This window comes from Protopterus annectens, chromosome 9.part0, assembly GCF_019279795.1.
Source record: "Protopterus annectens isolate FY-2018-M chromosome 9.part0, PAN1.0, whole genome shotgun sequence".
NCBI classification, from domain to species: domain Eukaryota; kingdom Metazoa; phylum Chordata; order Ceratodontiformes; family Protopteridae; genus Protopterus; species Protopterus annectens.
Genome location: NC_056743.1, coordinates 640,387,482 through 640,408,704, shown reverse-complemented (window position 1 = coordinate 640,408,704; position 21,223 = coordinate 640,387,482). Strand labels below are relative to the sequence as shown.

General features: G+C 40.7%; 1 protein-coding gene across 3 annotated transcripts in view; it reads left to right on the top strand.

Moving 5' to 3' along the window:
- The window catches only part of EHMT2 (euchromatic histone lysine methyltransferase 2), a 1,701,692-nt gene that overhangs the window by 20,934 nt on the left and 1,659,535 nt on the right, over window positions 1-21,223 (top strand). For all 3 annotated transcript variants that reach the window (XM_044083219.1, XM_044083218.1, XM_044083217.1), the window contains exon 2: window positions 17,597-17,681. In XM_044083219.1, coding sequence (XP_043939154.1) covers window positions 17,597-17,681 — 85 coding nt within the window. The remainder of the gene's footprint in view (window positions 1-17,596; window positions 17,682-21,223) is intronic.

Here is a 21,223-nt window from a genome sequence, read left to right as displayed (position 1 = left end):
TTCTAGACTTTATTGGAGCTCGGTTGGACACTTCTTTTTTTTTTTTTTTTTTCCAAACGAGAGTTTTCCTCACTTCTAAGATTACATATGTTGCACATTCTTCATACCCAAGTCCTGACAGCCGAAGCAGTCCTAAGGGCGTTGGGTTCCATGGTGGCCACAATCAATATTCTGCCAGTGGCTCGTCTTCATATGAGAGTTCTTCAGTGGACATTTGCGGTCTAGTGGTCCCTGTTTAGATCTTCCTTTCTGTGCCTGTGTCGAGTATGCAGGGACTCCATTTTGTTGTGGATTCAGTCCCCGGACCTCCTCAAGGGATGCTCATTTCATCCTGCCTTCCTCAAAACCACAGTGACCACGGATGCCTCCCAGCTAGGGTGGGGGTCACTACTCTGGAAGGACAGTCCAATATCAACATAATAGGGCTGAGGGCGGTCCTTTTTGCATTGCAGGCCCTTTATGCTCATCTTCCTCTAGGGACGATTGCACTTCAGACAATATGTCAGTGGTCTGGTATATCAACAAGCAAGGGGGAACCAGATCTTATCCCCTTTGTCAAGAAGCCATGAGAGTGTGGGAATGGGTGATCTCTACCGGCCGCTTTCTGGTGCAACGCACATTCTGGGGCGGTCCAGCATCCTAGCGGACAGGCTCAGCAGATCTGTCCTGGTGCCTTACGAGTGGTCTCTGAATCCTTCAGTAGCAGAACAGATCTTTCAGAGGTGGGGTCGTCCTTGCTGCGATCTCTTCGCATCTCTTTCCAACACTAAACGCAGTGAGTTTTTCGAACCCCCCGCAGGAGGAAGCCCCCAGAGACACACTGGTATTTGCTTGGCCTCCCGGTCTCCTCCGTGCTCATCCATCGCTTCCTCTCATGTCGAAGTTTCTTCAGAAATCCCGAAGGCTGGGGATCACTGTGATCCTCATCACCTAGCCAAGTTTGGTTTCCCTTACTGTGGTCTCGTCTGGTAGTTTATTCATGGACGTTGGATCCAGTTCCGGATTTTCTTTCTCATCCCTCAGGGATTCCTCACCCAGACTTGGACAGTCTGGAACTCACGGCTTGGCTACTCCATTTCCCATGATCATTAGGACTCCTGGATTGTCATCCCCTGTTAAGTCGTTTTTGGTAGTGGCTCATAAATCTTCCACTTGAAAGGTGTATCGTAGTAAATGGAAACGTTTCTTGGCAGTCTTAGATTTTCTGGTGAGTATTTTTCATCAGGGTGCCAGTTCATCTACAGTTAATGTCCAGCTGGCAGCTATTTCTAATTTTTATATGGGGGTGAACATGTCTTCCTTGGCTTCTTCCAAACTTTGTAAGACTTTGCTTAAGGGTGCCTTCCTTCTTAGACCTCCGGTTAAGGACCCTACACCTCTGTGGGAACTTGCTTTAGTGTTGCAGGCATTAGTCTCTGCACCCTTTGAACCTGCAGCTTCAGTTGATTTGCAATTTGTGACCTGGAAACTGCCTTCTTGGTTGCCATTACATCAGCCAGAAGTGTATCAAAGCTCCAGTCTCTCTCTCTCTCTATCTTTCCTAAGGTAGCCTTGGAAGCCAATATTAATCAAACTATCAATTTGCTAGTTGTTTTCCCTAACTTTCAAAACAAAGGGGAATACAAGTTGCACCTGCTAGATGTTCATAGACAACTGAGATTCTACTTGCACAGGACGAAACCTTTTCGTAAATCTGATCTACTGTGTTATTCTAAATCCTTCTTAGTTAAGCCAACTTCTAATGTAATAGTTGCTCACTGGATCTCCCAATGCATTGTTCGAGCTTATGCTGTTAAAGGAATGTCTCCTCTGGGACAAGTGAAGGCACATTCTACTCGATCTATGGCTACTTCAGCTGCCTTCTGGTCTAGGGTGTCACTGGATGATATCTGTTCTGCAGCCATTTGGTCCTCATCTCATACCTTCATTTCACATTATAAACTGGATATCGTGACTAGGAACATAACATAGTTGAAGATCAAATGAAGTAAACGACTTCAGATAAAGAAGTTATGTACTCACCATAACGCTCCATACGAGTAGTTGTACTTCGTCTTCAACCATCTCTCCCCCCCCCCCCGACTTTATTACTTAGTGCAGGTTGCTATACCTTTGTGTACATTGTGAGGTCCTTGGTCCTTGGTCCTGTCTGGGCCCTGGAGTTTTTATGGCTCACGCTTGTGATAAGATTCTGTTGGGCCGGGTGTCTGGTACTATTTAGGCAGCAAACTCTATTTGAAGGGAGATGGGGGGGTATTATGGGTAAGGGGAGGAGCTTGGATCAATAGCTGGAAACTGTGGCCGTGTCCGATCTGATGTTGATCCGAAACCCACAGGTTGAAGACAAATTAAGTACAACTACTCAGATGGAATGTTACGGTGAGTACATAACTTCTTTTCATGCTATATGTAGAAAAGGTCTACATGTGTATGTATTTTCAATGCGTGTTTGCAGTTTTTATTATTGAAGTAGACCTGTTTAGATTGTTGATGGAAACTGTTCTTCATCTACAATCCTTTTAGTACACGTTGTATCTTAGGAAGAACAGAGCTATGAAATTTTAGTTGCATTTGTTGTGCCATCTTTCCCTGTTGCTTGTTTCATGTGTTTGCACAAACGTATTCACACACGCACACGAGAGATATCAATACAGATCATGAATACATTTGTTTGTATCTAAAACTTGTACTCTCACATATTCATGTACACTTTCACACTTGTGTGCAGATATAGGCATGTACACTCGCGTGCTGTTGAGCAGTCTCGCATAGAAGTATATAGAAGCTTCCACTGGCACTTCTATGATTGCTCGCTTGTGCACACTGTCATGCTCAGAAGGAAGTGCTCCCACTCCCCAAAGTACACATTCAAATAATTTTTCATAGTTGAAGTTGATGCTGGGTTAGCAAGTCTAACAAATGGCGTTGGAATGAGATTACTCCCCTACATATTTTGGCACTTTGATTTCATGCTGCGAGAGCGACTCCTGTTTTTTCACTGTTCTAGCTTACATGAAGTTGTCCTTTCTGAATTCTCTGACCATTAAGGCTTTGTTTTACAGGCCTCTTCTCTTGGCTGTCCCAGTACCTTAATTCACTCCTTTTGAAATGGAGCCCATTGGGGTTTTACTAGTTTAGAAGCCCCTTTTCCAAGCAACGTATAATGTTGCTTTCTTTCCTGCCCAAAAAAGAGGTTAACATCATCACAACAGCCACCCAGTGGAATAAACCAGTTTGGACATCAATATGTGATATTTACCAAAGCACACACTAGTTGGTAAGAGACTGTCCAAATTTCTAGATAAAGGCAGACCTAATGTAATGTATGATTCTTGAGGTTGACATTTAGCACAACACCTGCTATATAGAGTATTTGGGGTAAACAGACATGGCATGTTGGCATGTCATTTGGAAGTATGCATGTGTAGACTTAAGATAAGCATAGCTGCAGCATTTCTTAAGATCCTTTTTCAAAGCTATATTTTAGGAGATTTGTAACAGAAACACTTGCCTTTATTGCATGTCATTCAAAAGTATTGGTGGGTACAGTTAATTAAGGTTCACTAAGTGTGTTTTGGGGAACAGACTCTACCTGGTGAGTTCACAACTAATTTATTTTGATTCACCATACTCTGAACAGACGCAGAGTGAGCAAGACCGCTTGACTAAAGAGCTTCAGACTTTTTTCTCCTGAGAATTGCTTACAGATCACAATAAGTACTGAATGTGGGCCCGCAAAACAATGTGTGCTCATTTTACATTGGTCTGACAAATATAGCTTGTAATTGACATCTGGATTGCACATGTTTTGAGTATGTGAAGCCTGTCCAGTCCATGAACAATTGCAACACAAAGGGAAATTACCCCCTGATGAACAAGCTCCCCTGCACCTCCGCCATTTTTTTTGTTGTTTTATCCTCCTGCAGAGGATACTGCACCTCGGCAAAAGAGTACTCTGCAACATTGTGAAAACCTGTCTTGATGTTTATTTGAAGGCTGCACCCTTGGAGAATACCAAAGGCAGTAAAACAGTAGCAGTAGAGCATCAGTGTATCTCTTCTCCATTGAATGAGAAGCTACTTCCATGAGCTGTAAAATCTGAGCATCTGTAATAGATGTAACTTCATTGAATAGGAGGTTATAAACCTTTACAAGAAGGTGGTGTTTTTTGGGTGAGCTGCAGCTGTTTTGTATGTTTTATTCATAGTAATGAAACTTGTATAAGCTGTGAGGTGCTGTTCCTACAAGCTATGAGCAATTTGGCTGTGACACTGGGAAATTCTCTCTCCCTTTCCATGGGAGAGTGACTTTTTTTCTTTGGAGGAGATGGCATGACGAAATTGCATTTACATTTTATGAAATAAGATGTGCCTGAGTTAATGTGATGACTTACCTACTTACTCCATGAAATGGTGGAGTGATTAGTATGGGCTGATGGGGTATTTGGAGATGCATATTTTTTTTTCTCAATATTAAATTTTATCGGAACCACCAACTACAAATGATGCATTCATGAAGGCATCTGGCTGTGATGCAACTGCCATACAGTGTTTGTTGGTGTCTGTGTGGAAGGCAGTGAAAGTTTGCTGACCTAGATGTTCATCTGAATGGAAGATGATGGTTCTTTCTTGAAGAGGTTTCCATAAGTTGACTGTGACTACTCTGATTTCATGCCCCTTTCATGTGTCAACTAACATTCTTAGGGGTTGGCATTCAGTGGAATGATGCAGGAGTTAGTTCTTCCTCCAAAGCAATTGTCTGTGGAGCCTTGCTCCATGTTTGAGCAAGCTCTTTGGCTAATTCCTGGTCTCACTTTACAGAAATTGCAGCTAGAGTGAGTTTCTGCTGTATGTTCTTCCCCTTCCCTCTTCTCCAGGAGGGGCAAGCCAGTGTAACCTCTTTGTTCCCCTCCTTATCTATGGTTGCTTATCCATTTGCCTGTCCTCAAACTTGAGTCATCTGGGGCATAGCCTGCATGCCATGGAGCTGACATCAGTGCTCGTAATTAAAGTACGGTTGTCTGGGCTTGTGCTTTATGCCAGGTATGCTACAGAGCTGACCTCCCGGAAAAGACAGTGCAGTCATGGAACATGCATCCATGTTAAAGATTTTATTCCATATCAGTGTACATTTCTGAACCTAAAAGGTCTGTCATTTGATTGAATGTGTATTTGACTGAATCACATATACTCCAACACAACTGACTCAAATCTCGTTTGACTGAGTCACAGTTCGCAAATTTTAGAAGTCTGTAGACTGTATGTGTTGGCGATTAGGGAAATGAGTCTCTAAGAGTGGTTGGATTGGCAGGGGTGACCTTCACAATACATCATCAGATTTGTAGATGTCAGTATTTGTGCGCTAGCACCGATTCACTGAGTATGGTACTGTTTTTTCCACAGATGGGATGGGATGGGGTGTGGTGGCAAGGTTGCCCCCCTGCAACAATAACACTTTTTACAGTACATTTATTGCGTAGAATGTTTTCCATAAATTGTGATATGGTAAAACTACGTTTTAGTCATTTTGTATTCAGTGATTTGTGATTCAGTCAAATGAAGCAGATCTTTGGAGCAGCTTGTCTTGGGGAGTTGCATGAGACAATCGAGGTACCACCAGCAGCTTATTAAATGGAGAAGTTTAAAGGACAGCTTTGCCTGGAACGCATTTCCTTTCTGTGGTTTATATTCCTCCCTATGGGATCATCCCCATACTTCCACATGTCTTAAGTTATGCTTTTTTATCTTTCAATGTATGTCCTAGTCAGCTTATAATGCAGAGACTGAATGAAGTCTATCTTTCTGTTACTGTTTATAAAGTTTCACCTGTCACAGTTGCTAAGGTACCTGTAGCTCTTTTTTTTCTTTTTTCTTTCTAATGAGTTCATGACGCTACTCAAACTAAAAATTCACAGCTTTTTTATTGTGTGCTGTCGCTAAGAACTGCTTTCTTTCCCTTAACGTGCTGTGCCTTTTGTGATCTGAATGAAAAAGCCCGATTAATGAATGTGAGTAACTTTGCTAACTGAACTCTGCAAGTTAAAAAGTAATGGTAACTTGGCTAACTTGGAAAAGGAAGGCATTTGGAAGAAAAGACTAGAAACTCGCAAATTTTATTTATTTTTTTAAAGTCCTTTGTATAAACATTTCTGATTTTTTTTTTTTTTTTTTTTTTTTTACAGACTAACACTTTTGTGTAAGAATCAAACAATGTGACTCACTGTATAACCAGTCACTGATTTTACTGAGTTCTCAAAAAAATAAAAAAACTAGTATTGGTTTGTGTTTCACTGTTGAGGCAAGAACAATATATGGTTCTCTTGGTATATAAGCAGTTGGCTGGCCTGAATATCAGCATTTCACCCCTCCTCCAGACCTGGCAGATTCCTTCTTCCTGATGTCTGGGTATAAGGGTAGTCAGCTGGTGCCATGTTTGCAGTTTGAGTGTGGAAAGAAAATTCTTCTTCTTTTGGTGGGGTCCTGAGCACAAAGTACCTGACTATCGTTAAATAGAACAACTGTTAAAATGAGCATATAAGTGCAGAGCTTTTGGGTAAGGAAAGTGCGAGTAAGATACATTCATACAATGTGGCATCAGCTTTTCATGCTGTGCTTCACCTTTCTCATAAAGGGAGAAGCATCCCAAGAAGTCTGGGTAGTGGATGACTATCGATTATCTTCTGCCAGACTACCTGCACTTGTGATAACTGAAAGATAAGTGACTCCTTTGCAGACTCTTCTGACCAAAAGAGTGGTTGAGGCCTTTACCAGATGCTTTTGGAGTCTGATATGCCATCAGCCCCCTCCATGTCTGCACTGGTTGAAAGACTTGGATAATCTGTTAGGGGGTGGAGCCACTTTGCAGGCCTTTGTTTCAGACACATGCCATCAGATCTCCTGTGAAGGAAGGGCTGAATGCCTGGGCTAGAAAGGAGTCGTCAGTAGACTTGAGTGTAGGCTGTGACTGCTTGGCTGCAGTGCGTTCCCCACACTCAAGCCCAAGCTGAGGATCAAACTTAAAAAGGCTGCAGCCAGCTTTCCACAGCCTAGGCTTTCTGGATTCCAGTCTCACCAGGGCTATTAACAAGATCTGTTCAGGACAGCTCAAACTTTCATACATATTGATCCAAGCAGCGCATCCCTGCCAGACCTCCCGCTGCAGGATCTTCTCCTGGAAAAAGAAAGGATTCCACCCCACCAAGTCAAAGATGCCTATGACTCTGAGGATGAATTGGCATGTAGTGACCAAATCTCTACTGATCCATGTGCTGATTGAGAGTCTGAAAGTCTTGCCTTGGCTGTATTACATGAGGACTTCACCTTTGGGCAGACGCTGTATATAATGAGGGAGTTCTTCAGTTGGGAAGATCAGCATTACACTCAATTCAAGGAAAGGGTAAGGGAATTTTTAAAACTCCATAATAGCAAACCTCTTGCTATTCCTCCAGTATTACTGGTAGTGAATAATGTCGTATTTTAATCTTCTGCAGCCTGACTCCCAATCACCTGCTCGTAGGAAGCCTGACAATTTTTACAGGGTCCTGGATTCCCATAAGCACCTTTTTTTAAAAACCCTGTGGCATATCCTGAGTGTCTCCAGGTTCCAAGGGAGCTTAGGGCAGTGTCACTTGAGATTTTGTGCCAAATAAAAGATAGGAACCTTGATCTTTCAAGAAAATTTACACCTCTGCCATCCTGGCCACGAAAGCTCTCATTTGCCAGTTCCATATGGTCATATTTCAAGAAACCCTTATGAAACAAATGAAGGAGAAACTTGAGGGAATGGAGAACAGAACTCTCTCTAAAGAATTCCTTGCACTTTGCAGCAGCTGTTCCCAATTTGCTGAGAATTATTTGCATTGTGGCTGATGCTTTAGAATCTGGTAAGGCATCTGTCTCTGGGTAGATTTTATATGTAGGTATGAATGGTTAGAGAAATGGCCCTTTCCACCCAGACCTGGAATGACTAAAAAGAAGTGACTCCTTTACACACCCTTCCGACTGAGTGTGATTGAGGCCTCTACCAAGACACTTTTAGAGTCTGATATGCCATCAGTGCCCTCCATGGCTGCACAGCTCCTGGATGCACTTTTGGACACAGAGTAACTGGAGCTAAGACTGAAGCAGTCTTTAAGAAGCTGGAGGAAAGGGTAAATCGTGTGGACTGTCAAAAATTTTTGCAAGTACAGCCACCTAGATTTAGCAGGAGCTACCATATAAAACCCTAGTTTTTTCATTCCTCTTATTCTTGGCAAAGAGGGAGTAGGACCAGAAGGGACAGACAGCAAACACAGAAGATATGGCAGGCAGAGAAAGGAAATGGACCCAAGGAGCCCCTGAGCTTCCTCATTTCTTTCTCCTACTCCGTCTTACCCCAACCATTCCCTCCCATGCTCCCTCCAAACTGGGAGAAAGATTATGCAGAAAGAAAACTGGAACCAGGAAAAAGAACACAAACTCTGAAGAACTTGCACTTCCCGTGCAGCGTATGTAACCAGCAATGGAATATGATAAACTCTACTAAACAATAAAACCAAAGGCCAAGTTAGAATATTTTATTATAAAGATTAAGCGCTTTCATTTCTTATCATACAGAAACTTCATCAGTATGATAAACAAAAGCGCTTAATCTTTATAATACAATATTTGAACTTTGCATTTGGTTTTATCATATTTCTGTGCTGGCTACCTCCGTCCATTGCACAGGAAGTGAGTTATTGGGGGAAATATTAACTCTCTATACTGAAAGCCATGAAAAACATCACTTGGGGCTAGTGGTTACCACACATAGTAAAATCAGGTTAGAAACTTCAGTTCACCTCGCATCCAAAGTCAGCAGGCATTCTCTCCAGCCCAAAGGACCAGCTAAAAGAGGCTCTAGTATTCATAAACAAGAACTTCCAGTTTCTCTGTTTTTGTATTATCTTTTTAGTCTCTTCCTACATATCCTTAGTTGCCATAATAGAAATTTTTTAATACATACTCCTAAATACTTAATCTTATTGTGTCCCCATAAATATGGGTACTGCTAAACAATTCATGTGTAGATACATAAAATGAAGGCTACAGTCATAGATCTTCTTTAATTTTATATTCTGAAAAGACTTGAAACTGTCTCAAAATGTTCCCACAACACTGTCCTTTTCAGATTTATCAAATACAAAACAATATCACGTGCAAATAAAGCCAGCTTTTCTGGATTACCATACCAGTTTATATCCTTGCATTTTTGAGTCCCTTTTTCTTAGGTTCATAGGTAAGTACTAGGCTAGCTGCCCTTGTGGGCTGTTTTAAGCTTGGCCAATTTCCCTTTTTGTGTTCAAAATAACCTACCCCATTTGATTATAGATTGGCCTTGCCAATCCTGTGGTCTGTAATCTCATACATTACCCATAATAAGAATAACTTGGATCTTATCGTAGATAATTTGATGGGGGACAGAAGCAGCTCCTAGATGCTATATTCCATGCATGGGTCCATTAGTAGTACAGGGGACAGTCCCAAGTACATTTCCTGTTTCCTAGCCGTGGATCTGAGTTGCTAATCTTTTTCTTTGCCAGTGGCACTAAATGTAAAGCAAATACCATAGGGAAAGAAGACACTCCTGCCTGGTTTCTCTGTTCACAACTTATCAGAGAGGAACCCTTCCACTTCAATTTTTGCCTCTGGTCTTTCATGTATGTCCTGGCTGGTCTTATTGCATCAGGGAATGCAAATGATTCCATTGCCCTACTCATAAAATCCCAGCTTACTCTGTTGAATGCTTTCCTTGCATCAAGACCCACCTACAGCAGAGGTACTTTCTTAAATTCTGCTTCCCTCTGGATCATCATTGTTCTATTAATGTTATCAAAGGTTTGCCTCCCCTCCAAAAAATAAACTGAACCATAGTTATCTGCCCACACCTTTGCAAGTCTTTTTGCTAGTATAGACATAAACACTTTATAATCACGGTTTAAATTGAAATGGGTCTGAATGAAGCTAGGACTGATTGGACTTTAATGTCCTTTGGCAGTACAACCAGCACAGCTTGCTTCCAAGATGTTGGTGCATCTCCTCCTTTTAAAATACTGGTAAATAAAATCTTCCAAATCTTTTACTTCCGTCATAACTTTTAAACTTCCATAGGAATACTGTCTGTTCCTGGAGAATTTTCTGAAGATTGATTTATTTATCACTGTTTTGTCTTGTCCCCTCCTGTCTTAACTGTTAGGTTTGGAGCCTCATGTACCTCTGACCTTGACATAATTAAGTCTTCGGTAAATATTTCCATTTGTAATGTTTCTTGGTTTTTGCATTTTTCTGCTTTATACAAAAGTTCATGAAATTTCTGAAATATCTGTAATACCTCTGCAGGATTCCTGGTTATTTTTCTTGTTATAGGCCCCCTAAGTTGGACAGCAGAAAGTAGAAAGGTTTTTTGCCAGAGTTGGTTTTGCTAAAAGTGTTTTGTGTTCTGGATGTATCAAAAAGTAGATGCTTACCGGCAGTCTTTCTAAAGTCATGCATGTTATCCAGATACCCTATTTTCTTAATAGCACACTGCATTTGGACCCCCTCTTCTAAGAGATTCCCCTTGTTCAGCAGTACTTTAACCTCAGTCAGCCCCTCTAAGTAATTCCTATTACTTCTTAACCATATCTTTCTCTTTTATTTCTAACCTGTTTTTAAATCCAATTTTTATTTTACCTAACTATTTAGCTACATCTTCTGAAGATGTTTGTCTTCCCTAATAACTCTTGAATAATTTTGGGTCTATATTATATAAGTGAACACACTAAATTGCGAACAATATATAATTGACCACTAACAGTGAAAAAACAAAATGTTGAATAAACAGATCAGTGACCCCCTCCCCCGGGAAAAAAATCGCACCACAGTGGAGGAAATGGCAAAGTCCAGAAAACAGCTCAGTGATTTTTTTTTTCCCCTAGGAAAAAAAATCGCAATTCCGTGCTTTCAGGATTTTGCCATTTCGGGTTAGTAGGTTTGATTAAACAGCGTTCACAATTTAGTGCATTCGCTGACGTAATTAGGGACCCAATAATTTCTACTACCCATTCCTTAAATTCCTCTCTCTTTAACAAGTGGGTAAGACGGCGCCAGTGTCTCTGACTTCATTACTCTGCATTATCTTCCTTTTTATTTATACATGATCTGAGATAGTTGTGTGCTGAAACTTTGTCAGTTTCAAATGTTCCTGTGAAATATAATTTCTGTCTAGTCTGGAACAGTTAATTTACCTTGGGTGAAAAATATACAAATTGTCAGAGTTCCTACTACTCGATTCACATATTCTGGACAATTTTTTTTATAAATTTCTTCAGAAATCTCCACTCTTGTCAGTTTTATTTCTAGTTCTACCTGATGCATCTTTACTAATGCAAATCAAGTTTAAGTCTCTACCTGTAAGTAATATTCCCTGTTGAAAGCTGATTTCTCCCCATATTTTTCTTATACTTCAGAACAGCAATTTTTGGTGGAATACAAATACATGACAGTATAATCCTCCTTCCTTGCCAGTATTCCCTTACTACCAGAAATATGTTGTTTGCTTTTTACTACTTTTATTACCATTGGTGCCCCTCTAGTAGTTAGTATAATTACTCCCCTTTTCCTTTGTCCCTGACATTATGTTGAATGTCCATCCAGAAATCATTTTTGCTAAATTCACACGATCATTTATTTCCAAATGTGTGTTCTACAGCATTGCTGTTTTGCACTCTGCATTTCTTAATGTAATTAAATCATCTCCCCCTTTTGCCTATACCTGTAATACCATTTATGTTCTAAGGTAATATGGATAGCGTAGACATTATGATGAAAAGCTGCTGCTCCCACCTAGTATACATGACTTTTTTGAGTGTGGATTTTCAACTTTTTATGTTATATGCACACATTAATGTGTGGCAGGCTGATCTTTTATACACTTGTTTCTTATCGTCATTTGAACCTATGTCACTGTTTTCAAGACTTTAGTATTTTGTTTGAGGGCTTTCATTAAAACAAAACAAGTTTTTAAAACACCCCACCTCCTGTTCACTTTGAGCAAACACAAAATATGTACATCTTTAAAAAGGAAGTCTTAACCCTGCAGATTGGAACAATTGCCTGTGATTTCAGCTATTTATCTGGGGCATTACCTAACCCAAAGTTAAAGCTACACCTGCAGAAGTGCATGCAGCAGCCTGTGTTCTCGTATTGCTGTCTTTTCTTATCTCTGTTCCCCTCCCAGATGTGAAAACATTAATTTTTAGGCCTAAGAAAAATACACTGGCCATCTGTAAATGTAAATAAAGATAAATTGTACACTTAATATTTTAATGCATTTAATAGAATTAGGCTGCTGTGGAGTCTATCTTATACAGTCCTCATAATTTCAAACTTGAAATATATTTCACTGAACAGCTTTCCACTGTACCTTTAAATTTTGAGTTTCCCTGTGCAAAGAATGCCCAGAACTCTCAAGATTAAATGATTGCACCTACAGACAGCTCATCTTCATGGAAAAGTACTTGGCAGTAAATTATTTGTAAATTTCAGTCTGAACGGAATGTACAGCTGCAGACTTCTTGACTCCCACTGAACATTTGCTAATGGGGGAAAAAACAACCCAATATCGTTGCAGATGTAATACATTTAGCATTTTCATGGCTGTCATTGTAGTCTTATTTTTAAAGCTTACTTACTTACAAAAAACACTTGTTTATAGTTTAAGGCAGGGGCATTAATCTAGACATTCACCTTTGTAAAATAACAGAAAGTGTCTTAATTCTCCTTATACTCGGTACACTTTTACACCCCACCCCAGCAGCCCAAGATCATAGCATATTAATGTTAAACTTGCTTTTGTCCAGTCTTTCTTCTCGTTATAATGTAAAGCCAATATTTCTTGCAACTAAAAAAATGGTTTTAAATACTTTCAGTGACTGTTGCATGTATTAAAGACTACACCCCCCCATTTAAAATACCCTCTGACTACACAAAACTGTTTTACTATGTACAACATGCAGTTTGTCATGAAAAGTTTTATACAAGTACTAAGAACAAAAAGTTTGTTCCTTGCTTTTCTTCCTTTTGTGTTTTTAATGCTTAAAAGGACACTAAAATGGAGTGTTTACTTTACAGTCCACCCACGAGTTTAACAGTCACCAAAAGTCCAGTCTTTTTTAGCCACTTTTTCTTGCAGTGCTATATTTCACAAATATGATTGATGCTTTGTAGTTTCTCATTTATTTACTAATTTCAGTGTTGCTGATCCTCTTCCTGTTCATATTCGTGGCTACTGGTCCTCTTCCTGTTCATCTTCCATCACCAGACTCTAGTTCAAGTCCAAGGTAATACTGATTCTTCTAGTCAACTCCTACAACAATCTAGGATTTTTTGTTTTTCAAGCAGTTTCCTGTGAAACACTGGAATATGGTTTGCTGGTAGAGTCTCTCTATGAACTTTACTGACAGAAGAATGAGAAGTAGCATCCCTTTCTGCCTACATGCTCACTTTTTGTTGTATTAAATTTTTATTTCCTCCTTGGCCTGTTGTACATCAAAAAAATGTCTGATCCTCCAGGAGGAAATACTCTGAAGACAGCTGGATGCAGCAGCTTGAATCTCACACCTGCCTCTCGACATTCCCTGATTGCTGGGAAAATTTTGCTTCTCTTCTGCCTGATGTACAGTTTTTTCTGCAAATGCACTGCTGTCTCCAGTTTTTAATACTTTTGCCCTTCTGCCACAGTTTTGTCAGGATCAGATCTTTTTGCTGGTATGACTGTACCTTTTACAGTAAAGGTCTCTGCTGATTTCTCATAAACATGTTTGGAGCATATACTCAGTCACCTTTCAATTAACACATCTTTTTGTGGAATACTAGTCCAGTTGCTCATTTGTGCTTTCATAAAATTACGGTCTGTTCTTCTAGTCTGTATGGTACAGCAGAAAATCTTTGGTGTTCTCTGCGTACTCTGTCTTCTAACATTATTTTTGAAAGGGCTGTTCTTGAGAAGTCTCATACTTTCAGATTTTTCTTCATTTCAACTTCTGATTTTTGATTTTAATTTCATCTGAATTTAGATAAAGCTTCTATTTTTTTCAGTCTTTTTTTTTTGTTATTTGAGTTGATAAATCCAGTTAGTGTTTCATTTATTGAAATAGTTTTGAGTACATTTGATTCATTTTTTTTCCTGTAAATTACTGAAAGCCATCTCTTGAACTGAAGCCGAAGCTGAACAGCTGCAGAATCCTATCCAGACAATGTTCTCCACTTTTTTTGGTTGATTTTCTTTCATGTTTTCTTTGCTGGCATCCAGACAGTGTACTTACTAGCCAGTAACTGAATTCACCCCCCCCCCCCAAAAAAAAAAGTTTTTAAGTGGCACTCCCTTTTCTCAGTTTCTGTTTTCACAATGGAAGAGACAAAGCTAATGTGCCGATAGGTCTGCAGCTGTTTTGGAAGTCCTCTCCTTCAGTCCCATTTGAGCCAAACTTATGACAGCCAAGGAAGTCTTGAGTACCTTGGGATACATGTTACGCATTTTGCTGATTTCCCCTGGCCATGCTGCACCTGAAGAAGGTTCAGTGGTATCTCAAGAGTGCATGGTGTCAAAGCAGACATTCCCTCAGCCACAAAATAAGCTTCCCCAATGCCTAAGAAAATTTGTGGTGGATCCAAGCTTGCACCCTGAACAAAGAGGATGCCAGTTCAAATCCACCAAGAAAAATTGGGGTTTTAACCACCGCTCTTGGACCTAGCATGGGGCACACATTCAAGCCACCTCTGAGCCTAAAGGAGATGGGGCCCAAACATTTCTAACCATTCTTGTAAACTAAAAAGAAATGTTAGCTTCTTATTGATATGTCTGTAATTGTAAAGCTGTGTGTGGCAGACTGAAGACCAAATCTTGAACATCACTCATCATATTTAAACATGTTTTTTTACTCTGGGGCAAGCCAGTCTGCACCTCCCCTGCATTAACAAATACTAACTCCAAGATCACCATACCTCAGAGGAAGGGGAATATTCCTAGAAATGATCATCTCAAAAGTGATTTATACAAGTACAAGTTTTTTTTTCCTTCCATTTAGTGTGTATATTTGGGACTAGTTCACGCAGGCCAACATTTCAAGTGATTAGATGAAATATTGGTAGTCCTCAAAAGCATGGTGACACTCCAAGATAAAATTTTTAACCCAGACGTTCTTTTAAGAGAGAGACAACACAGTGATGTGGTACATAAAAACAAGGAGGTTCCCAATCTTACCCTTTATGCCACTTGGTTATGCAGCTCTGGGAAACCGTTCATTCCATGGATATATATCCAATTGTTTTGTACCTGCCAGGGGAGATCAGCCATCGTGCAGACCACCTCAGTAGGTTAGAGAGATACTCACATGAGTGGAGATTAAACACAGAGTCTGGGTATGCCAGAAATAGACTTTTGTGCTGCAAAAAAAAAAAAAAACAATTAGAGAAGTATTGTGCAAGGGCCAAAGGCAACAGTGCCTGGAGGATGGAAGCCTTCTCCTTTCACTGAACAGGCCTATTTTTCTATGTCTTCTCTCCCAGATCTCTCATCCCAGGTTAATACTAGGTTAAGGAGGAAGGGTCAGGGATGATCCTGGTAGCACCCTTTTGGCCTAAGCAGCATTGTTTCCTGTGCTACAACCTTGGCTGCTTACTCAGAAGGTAAACCAGTTAACCAGACCAGGGGAACTGTCATATATCCAACTTTATTACCTTGAGGTTGACGGCATGGATGATTTAATCATTTCACCTCAAGGGCTGAATTTTGATAAGGACATCCTAGCCGTTCTGAAAGAGGTCAGAATTTTTGTCAGATTTTTATCATTATATAATTTATTGTTAAAGTTTGGAAACTAAATTGTTTAAATGGAATGGTTTTAGCTTCTTGTTTGCTTTTTAATTTTTCTTATTGTAACAAGGCTGTTTAGCTGAGAAAGTGTTGGCAAATACAGGTTTAAGGGGAAGCACTTATTTTTGGAACAAATATATTTCTTGTAAAACTGCCATGCTGACTGAAGTAAGTGCGCTTTACTTCAAAAGGAATGGCTTACTCTTAATTATGGTTGCAGTGTTCAGAATGTTGTCTCTGACTATTGTTGAGCTAGCGCTTGATATGCTGTTCATCCTTTAAAAGAAACATGCTGTTAGAAAATTACAGGTACAAGACTTAGCAAAACCTTATTATGGAACTTCTTCTCCCGGAAGTGGAAGACATGCACAAGTGAGTCTTACACGAATATGGCTGCAAGTCAGCACAAAAAGTGAGTGCTGTATTTCAGAATCCTTCATTGTTCAAAACAGAACTTTGCAACTATGGGCAACTTGGCAAATATAGATGGGATTTAAGATTTCCACAGGGAGTGAGGTGGGGTTCTGAAATTGGGCTTCCTGATCGAAGAGAGGTTTTTGTTGCCACAGTAGACAAAAGGGTAACTAGTGTAAAAGGTATGAATGAGTTTGAGAGACAGGAAGAAAGTTATTTTAGAGAGTTCTTTTCCATTTAGAACAAAAAATGCAATGGAAGGAAGTTGCAAATTGACATTTACCTGGATGAGTTTGACAGCTTGAACACCTGAATAGTGACAGTGCTTTATTTTTATTACTTTGTTCGTGTTTTCAGGTATGCTGTCTGTTTAGTGATAGCTGATGCATTTGTTTTGAATAGTGATTTTATTTTTGAGATGGTAGTTTGTATGTGATCTGTTGGATGTCTTCTGCTTCATGGTGCTTGTCAAATGTAAATGCTCTCCTGCTCAACATTTTGTGTGTGTAAGTTTTATTGATTATTTTCTTGTCATATTTTTTCTCATTCATTATGTATTGCCTGTAGTCTTATGAAGGGAATGGGTGCACTTTTCTTTTTTTTTTTTTTTTTCTATGCTGTTTTATTCTGTCTTGTGTTGTGTAGACTTCAGCTTTCTGTACTTCTGAGTTCTGATCTGTGTTGTTTGTGGGTGTGCAAACTCATTTCTTTACCCTCTAGCTAGCCAAATGCTACCATGAGAAAATGCTTGTGAAACTGCTGATTAAGTTAAAGCTTTGAATTGTTCAAAAGCATTGGGTACATAGGAGTTCATTTAGAGTGCTGTAGCTGTTTGTTCCTGGCATTGTTTGGCTATACTTAAATGTGTATATGAGCAGAATCTGTATGGTTTGTTTTCAGGAATATAGGGACAGACGTTTGCCTCATTTTGCTTTGGAATTTTGAGGGTGTAAGAGTGATTGTGTTCCGCATTGCGAATGTAATAGTGATGAAAGGTGTGTGTGTGCGCGTGCGCGCACATACACCTGTGACCAATTACTGTAGAAATCTGTAGAAATATCATAGATTAATTTTGCATGGAAAGGAGAATACATGGTTACAAAACTAGACAGTGACGTTGAAGTATGGCAGTCATGTGAAGCCACCCACTTGTTGATTGCCCTTGGTGGTAGTTTGTTCCTTGAAAATGTACTCGTTAAAGGGACTTGTCATTGGTCTCTGTATCTGTGTAAAAGTCTAGATTTTGTAGTTTGTGCTGGGATATTACATTTATCTGAGGACTTGTTATGCATTTGTTTTTTTGCTTTTACAGGTAGAACCAAGCGATGTTACAGCTATTACAGTAGGAAGTTCGCCACTGCCGATAGAAGACAGCAACAGTGGCCTTTCTGATAATGGTATGTTGTTGAACATTTAATTGTGAAGAAAAATACATTAAATTTTAATGGAATATAAATATTTTAGTATTTCACTTATCTTGCAAAGAAATATTGCATTTAGGAACACACTGTACACGCAAGTTTGATTTTATATGATGGTGGCTGGTTCAGTTGTTTTTATTTTTAAAGGAAGAGAAGTAGCTCACCTTCACAAGAGATATGACTTCATCTGGTTTCTTAAGCAAACAATTGGAAGATTTTGTGAGAAATGTAAAAAGTTTATCAATAAGGAAGTAAAGGCATTCCTCTTCCTGCACTGCTGCTGCTTCTTGGGGTCCATTTTGGATTTCTTTAGAATAGAAAGTGATTTAGGGTTGCTGCATGTTCACTTCACATCATATTTAATGCATGTAGTCTAGAAGAGGAGTAAGATGACCTCAGAACATCAAAGTTCTTTGCTGTCTTCGAGACTTCAGCACGGTCTGTAAAATATGCACTTGGTATTTAACTAAACACATGAGTAATTGCAAGACTCTCTTTCTGGTATATTTGTGCAGGTATCTTCCAATTCCTCACTAAGCCAACCAGGCCATATGTGTTTTAACTTTCGTATGTTTTCCATTTCACTTAATTTCAGAGTTGACGGAATGGCCTGATGAATTCTCTCACCCAACTAGGGAATAGATGGGCCATATGGTTCTTGTCCAAGCTGTGGAGTGAATGGGCTGGCTCTCTCCCAAGAGGGAGAAACATATGGATCAGTGTGGTGCCTGGATGAGAAGCTGATTAGGCAAGGGGTTTAGGGGGTGCAGAACATATCTGTCTGTATTAATTCTGCCAGGTTGTAATGTAAATTGCATCCTCTTTTCACTATGATTAACAAGTATTTGCCTGAAAGCTGTGCTGTTATTTTGCTGTATAATATTTAGCATTTATTTTCCTTTCCTCTCTGCATTACATATTTTAGTTTTGTCTCCAGATCTAGAAATAATTTTTTTCTCATGCTTTTCCATGGTCAAACTCCTTTTTAGGATCTAATTGTCTTTCATTACTTCTTCTACATCCCTTTTCATTCTTTCATATTCTTGTCAAAACTAAGCATCTTTTTCATCTCATTAGTGGGGCTTTTCATATTCTTTGATATTTGGATATCTTCATATTTTATTAAGCGATTAGTATTTCTAGTGTCTTTTCTTCTGTCTAACCTTGTTTTTTTCCTCTCTAACTGTTGTTAACGTTTGGTAAACATTCAAGTGCCATTGCTGGTAGGGCCTTTCCTCTCTTACCCTTGTGGTATTTCTTCAATACCATAGTTGGTATTGTTTCTCCTGTTTAACTGTTAGTGTTGACTTTTATTCAGGTATTTCCCTTCTCTTCTTTACATACCAGTGTGTTATTATATTTGTGATTTTTTTTTTTTTTTTTTTTTTTTTTTTTTTTTTGTGGAAGGAGTTGACCTCATTATAGTTGGATTATACAGTTGACCTGTGGTGTTTTTCTATCAAGATGTCGGATACGAAGGGTACTTCAGGTTTTAAGCATTGTACTTCTTGTAAGGGCAAGTTACCTAATAGTCATTCTCATGATGACTGTGTATACTGTTTGGGAGTGCCCCACCTTTTGGTGCAGCCTCCATGTGACATTTGTCAGAGTTTCAGTCAATGCACTCTTAATGAGTGCAAAAATAAACTCCTTCTGAAAGGGTTACTCAAGTCTCCCTTCTCAGAGGCCATTTCTGCGATTGAGGTCTCAACCCCTCCTCCTAAGCACACAGAGATCTCCTTTTTCATTATTGGGTGATCAGAGCAAGCCTGGGAAATCAGAGGTCCCGAGCATAAATCTGCCTCTTCGTCTTCGATCATCTCAAAACCTTCGATACCGGCACCGATTTTGGCACCGGTCCTGCCTCTGGCACCGATCATAGAACTTACTACGCCTTTTTCGACTTCGGCACCTGTGGCCACTTCGGCTTAGGGCACACCTTCGACTATGCCATTAGTTTCCATTTTGGAACCAACCATTTTGGCTCAGAGTGTCACTTCGGCACCGAGTTTTGTACCAACCTCACTGGGTTTGACCCCTTTACTTCGGTCCCAAAACTAGAGACTTCAATGCCGGCAGACCTTGATACTCCCCTTCCGGAGATCCGTTTCTGGGCCAAGTGTATAGCCTATTCCTTGAACGTCCTGACTCTCCATGTAGAGTATCCACTAGATCCACCAGGAGCCTTTCGGAACACGACATGGTGTGTCTTGTAGACCAGATGCTGTTAGCCAGGGGGATTACCTCATTTTCTAAGACCCATCCCACCTGCAGGACTTGGGTTGCCCTATCCACGGACTCCATCTTAAACTCCTCCTTCGACCATCTCTGTTCCGAAGCCTTCTGCTCCGACATCCTTCTTGGAACCCATCACCTTGGCACCTACATTGCATCTCACTCTGGCTCCGAGTTTGTCCCATTGGTCTTCAGTTACTGCTGAATCGGTCCTTCCTCAATTTGGGGATTGGGGGACAGGTGCGTCGGCCCAGGGTACGGAGCTGCCTCTCTCTTCTCGGATCCATCCTCTGCACCGATCCTGCTTGAGGCTCCATCCATGGGGTCAGGTTTGTCAGAGCAGGGTGTGACCCCGGTCCCGAGGTTGTCTTTCTCTGTTCCGGGCTCCCATCCCTCTTCGAGCGGGCCTGCCTTCTGCGTGATGGAGAGGGCTCTTGCTTCTGGCAGCACTCCTTTGATGTCAGAACCCCAGTTTTCACCCCCTTAGCTATAGCTGTCACAGAACCCCCCCCCAGGGCACCGGGCAGAGAAGCAGCAGGACACCCCTGTTCAGGGTACCCACTCTTCCAAGTCTTCCTCAGACCCCCCCACTGAGGAGCACCCTCAAAAGAAGATGTGCAAGAGGAAGCACATGGACTCACCAGAGTAGTCCTTAATGGAAGACCTGGATTACGATGATGGTGAAGGGTCCCCACGGTCACCTCCTGATGTTGCCTTCGGAGACATCCTGGAAATGTTAAAGCAGAGAGGTGACTGGAAGCTCTCCAACCCTTCATCTGAGGAGTCCATGTTCCTGCAGGCTTTTCGTGCCCGGCCTTCTACCTCTTGGGTGACCCCGCTTGCTGACAAGCTCATCGTGCAGCACACTTGGAAGAACCCTGATTCCATTGAGGCGATCCCTCGGAGATCAGACCAAATTCTTTCCCCTCCCGAGGAGAACCCGCATTGGTCCAAAGGGTTACCAGTTGATGCTGTGGTGGTGGTGGCAGCAGCCACGAAAAAGGACTTGGCTGAGGAAAGTCCCGTTGTCCACCTGCCCAACGGGGAGTCCCAGGGGTAGACAGACTTGGGAAGAGTGTTTTTGCATCAGGGACCTTTGCTGTATGGTCCCTGAATTATATGGCACATTTTACAAGGCTCCAGAGGGACTTGATCTCTGAACTCTCTGGGACGCTCGCAGGACAGTTGTCTTTTGAGGTCAGGGGCAAAGTGGCCTCGCAGCTTGCAACCCTGGAATCAATATCCAACTTGTGCATGAGGTTGCTGTCAGATGCAACCGAAGG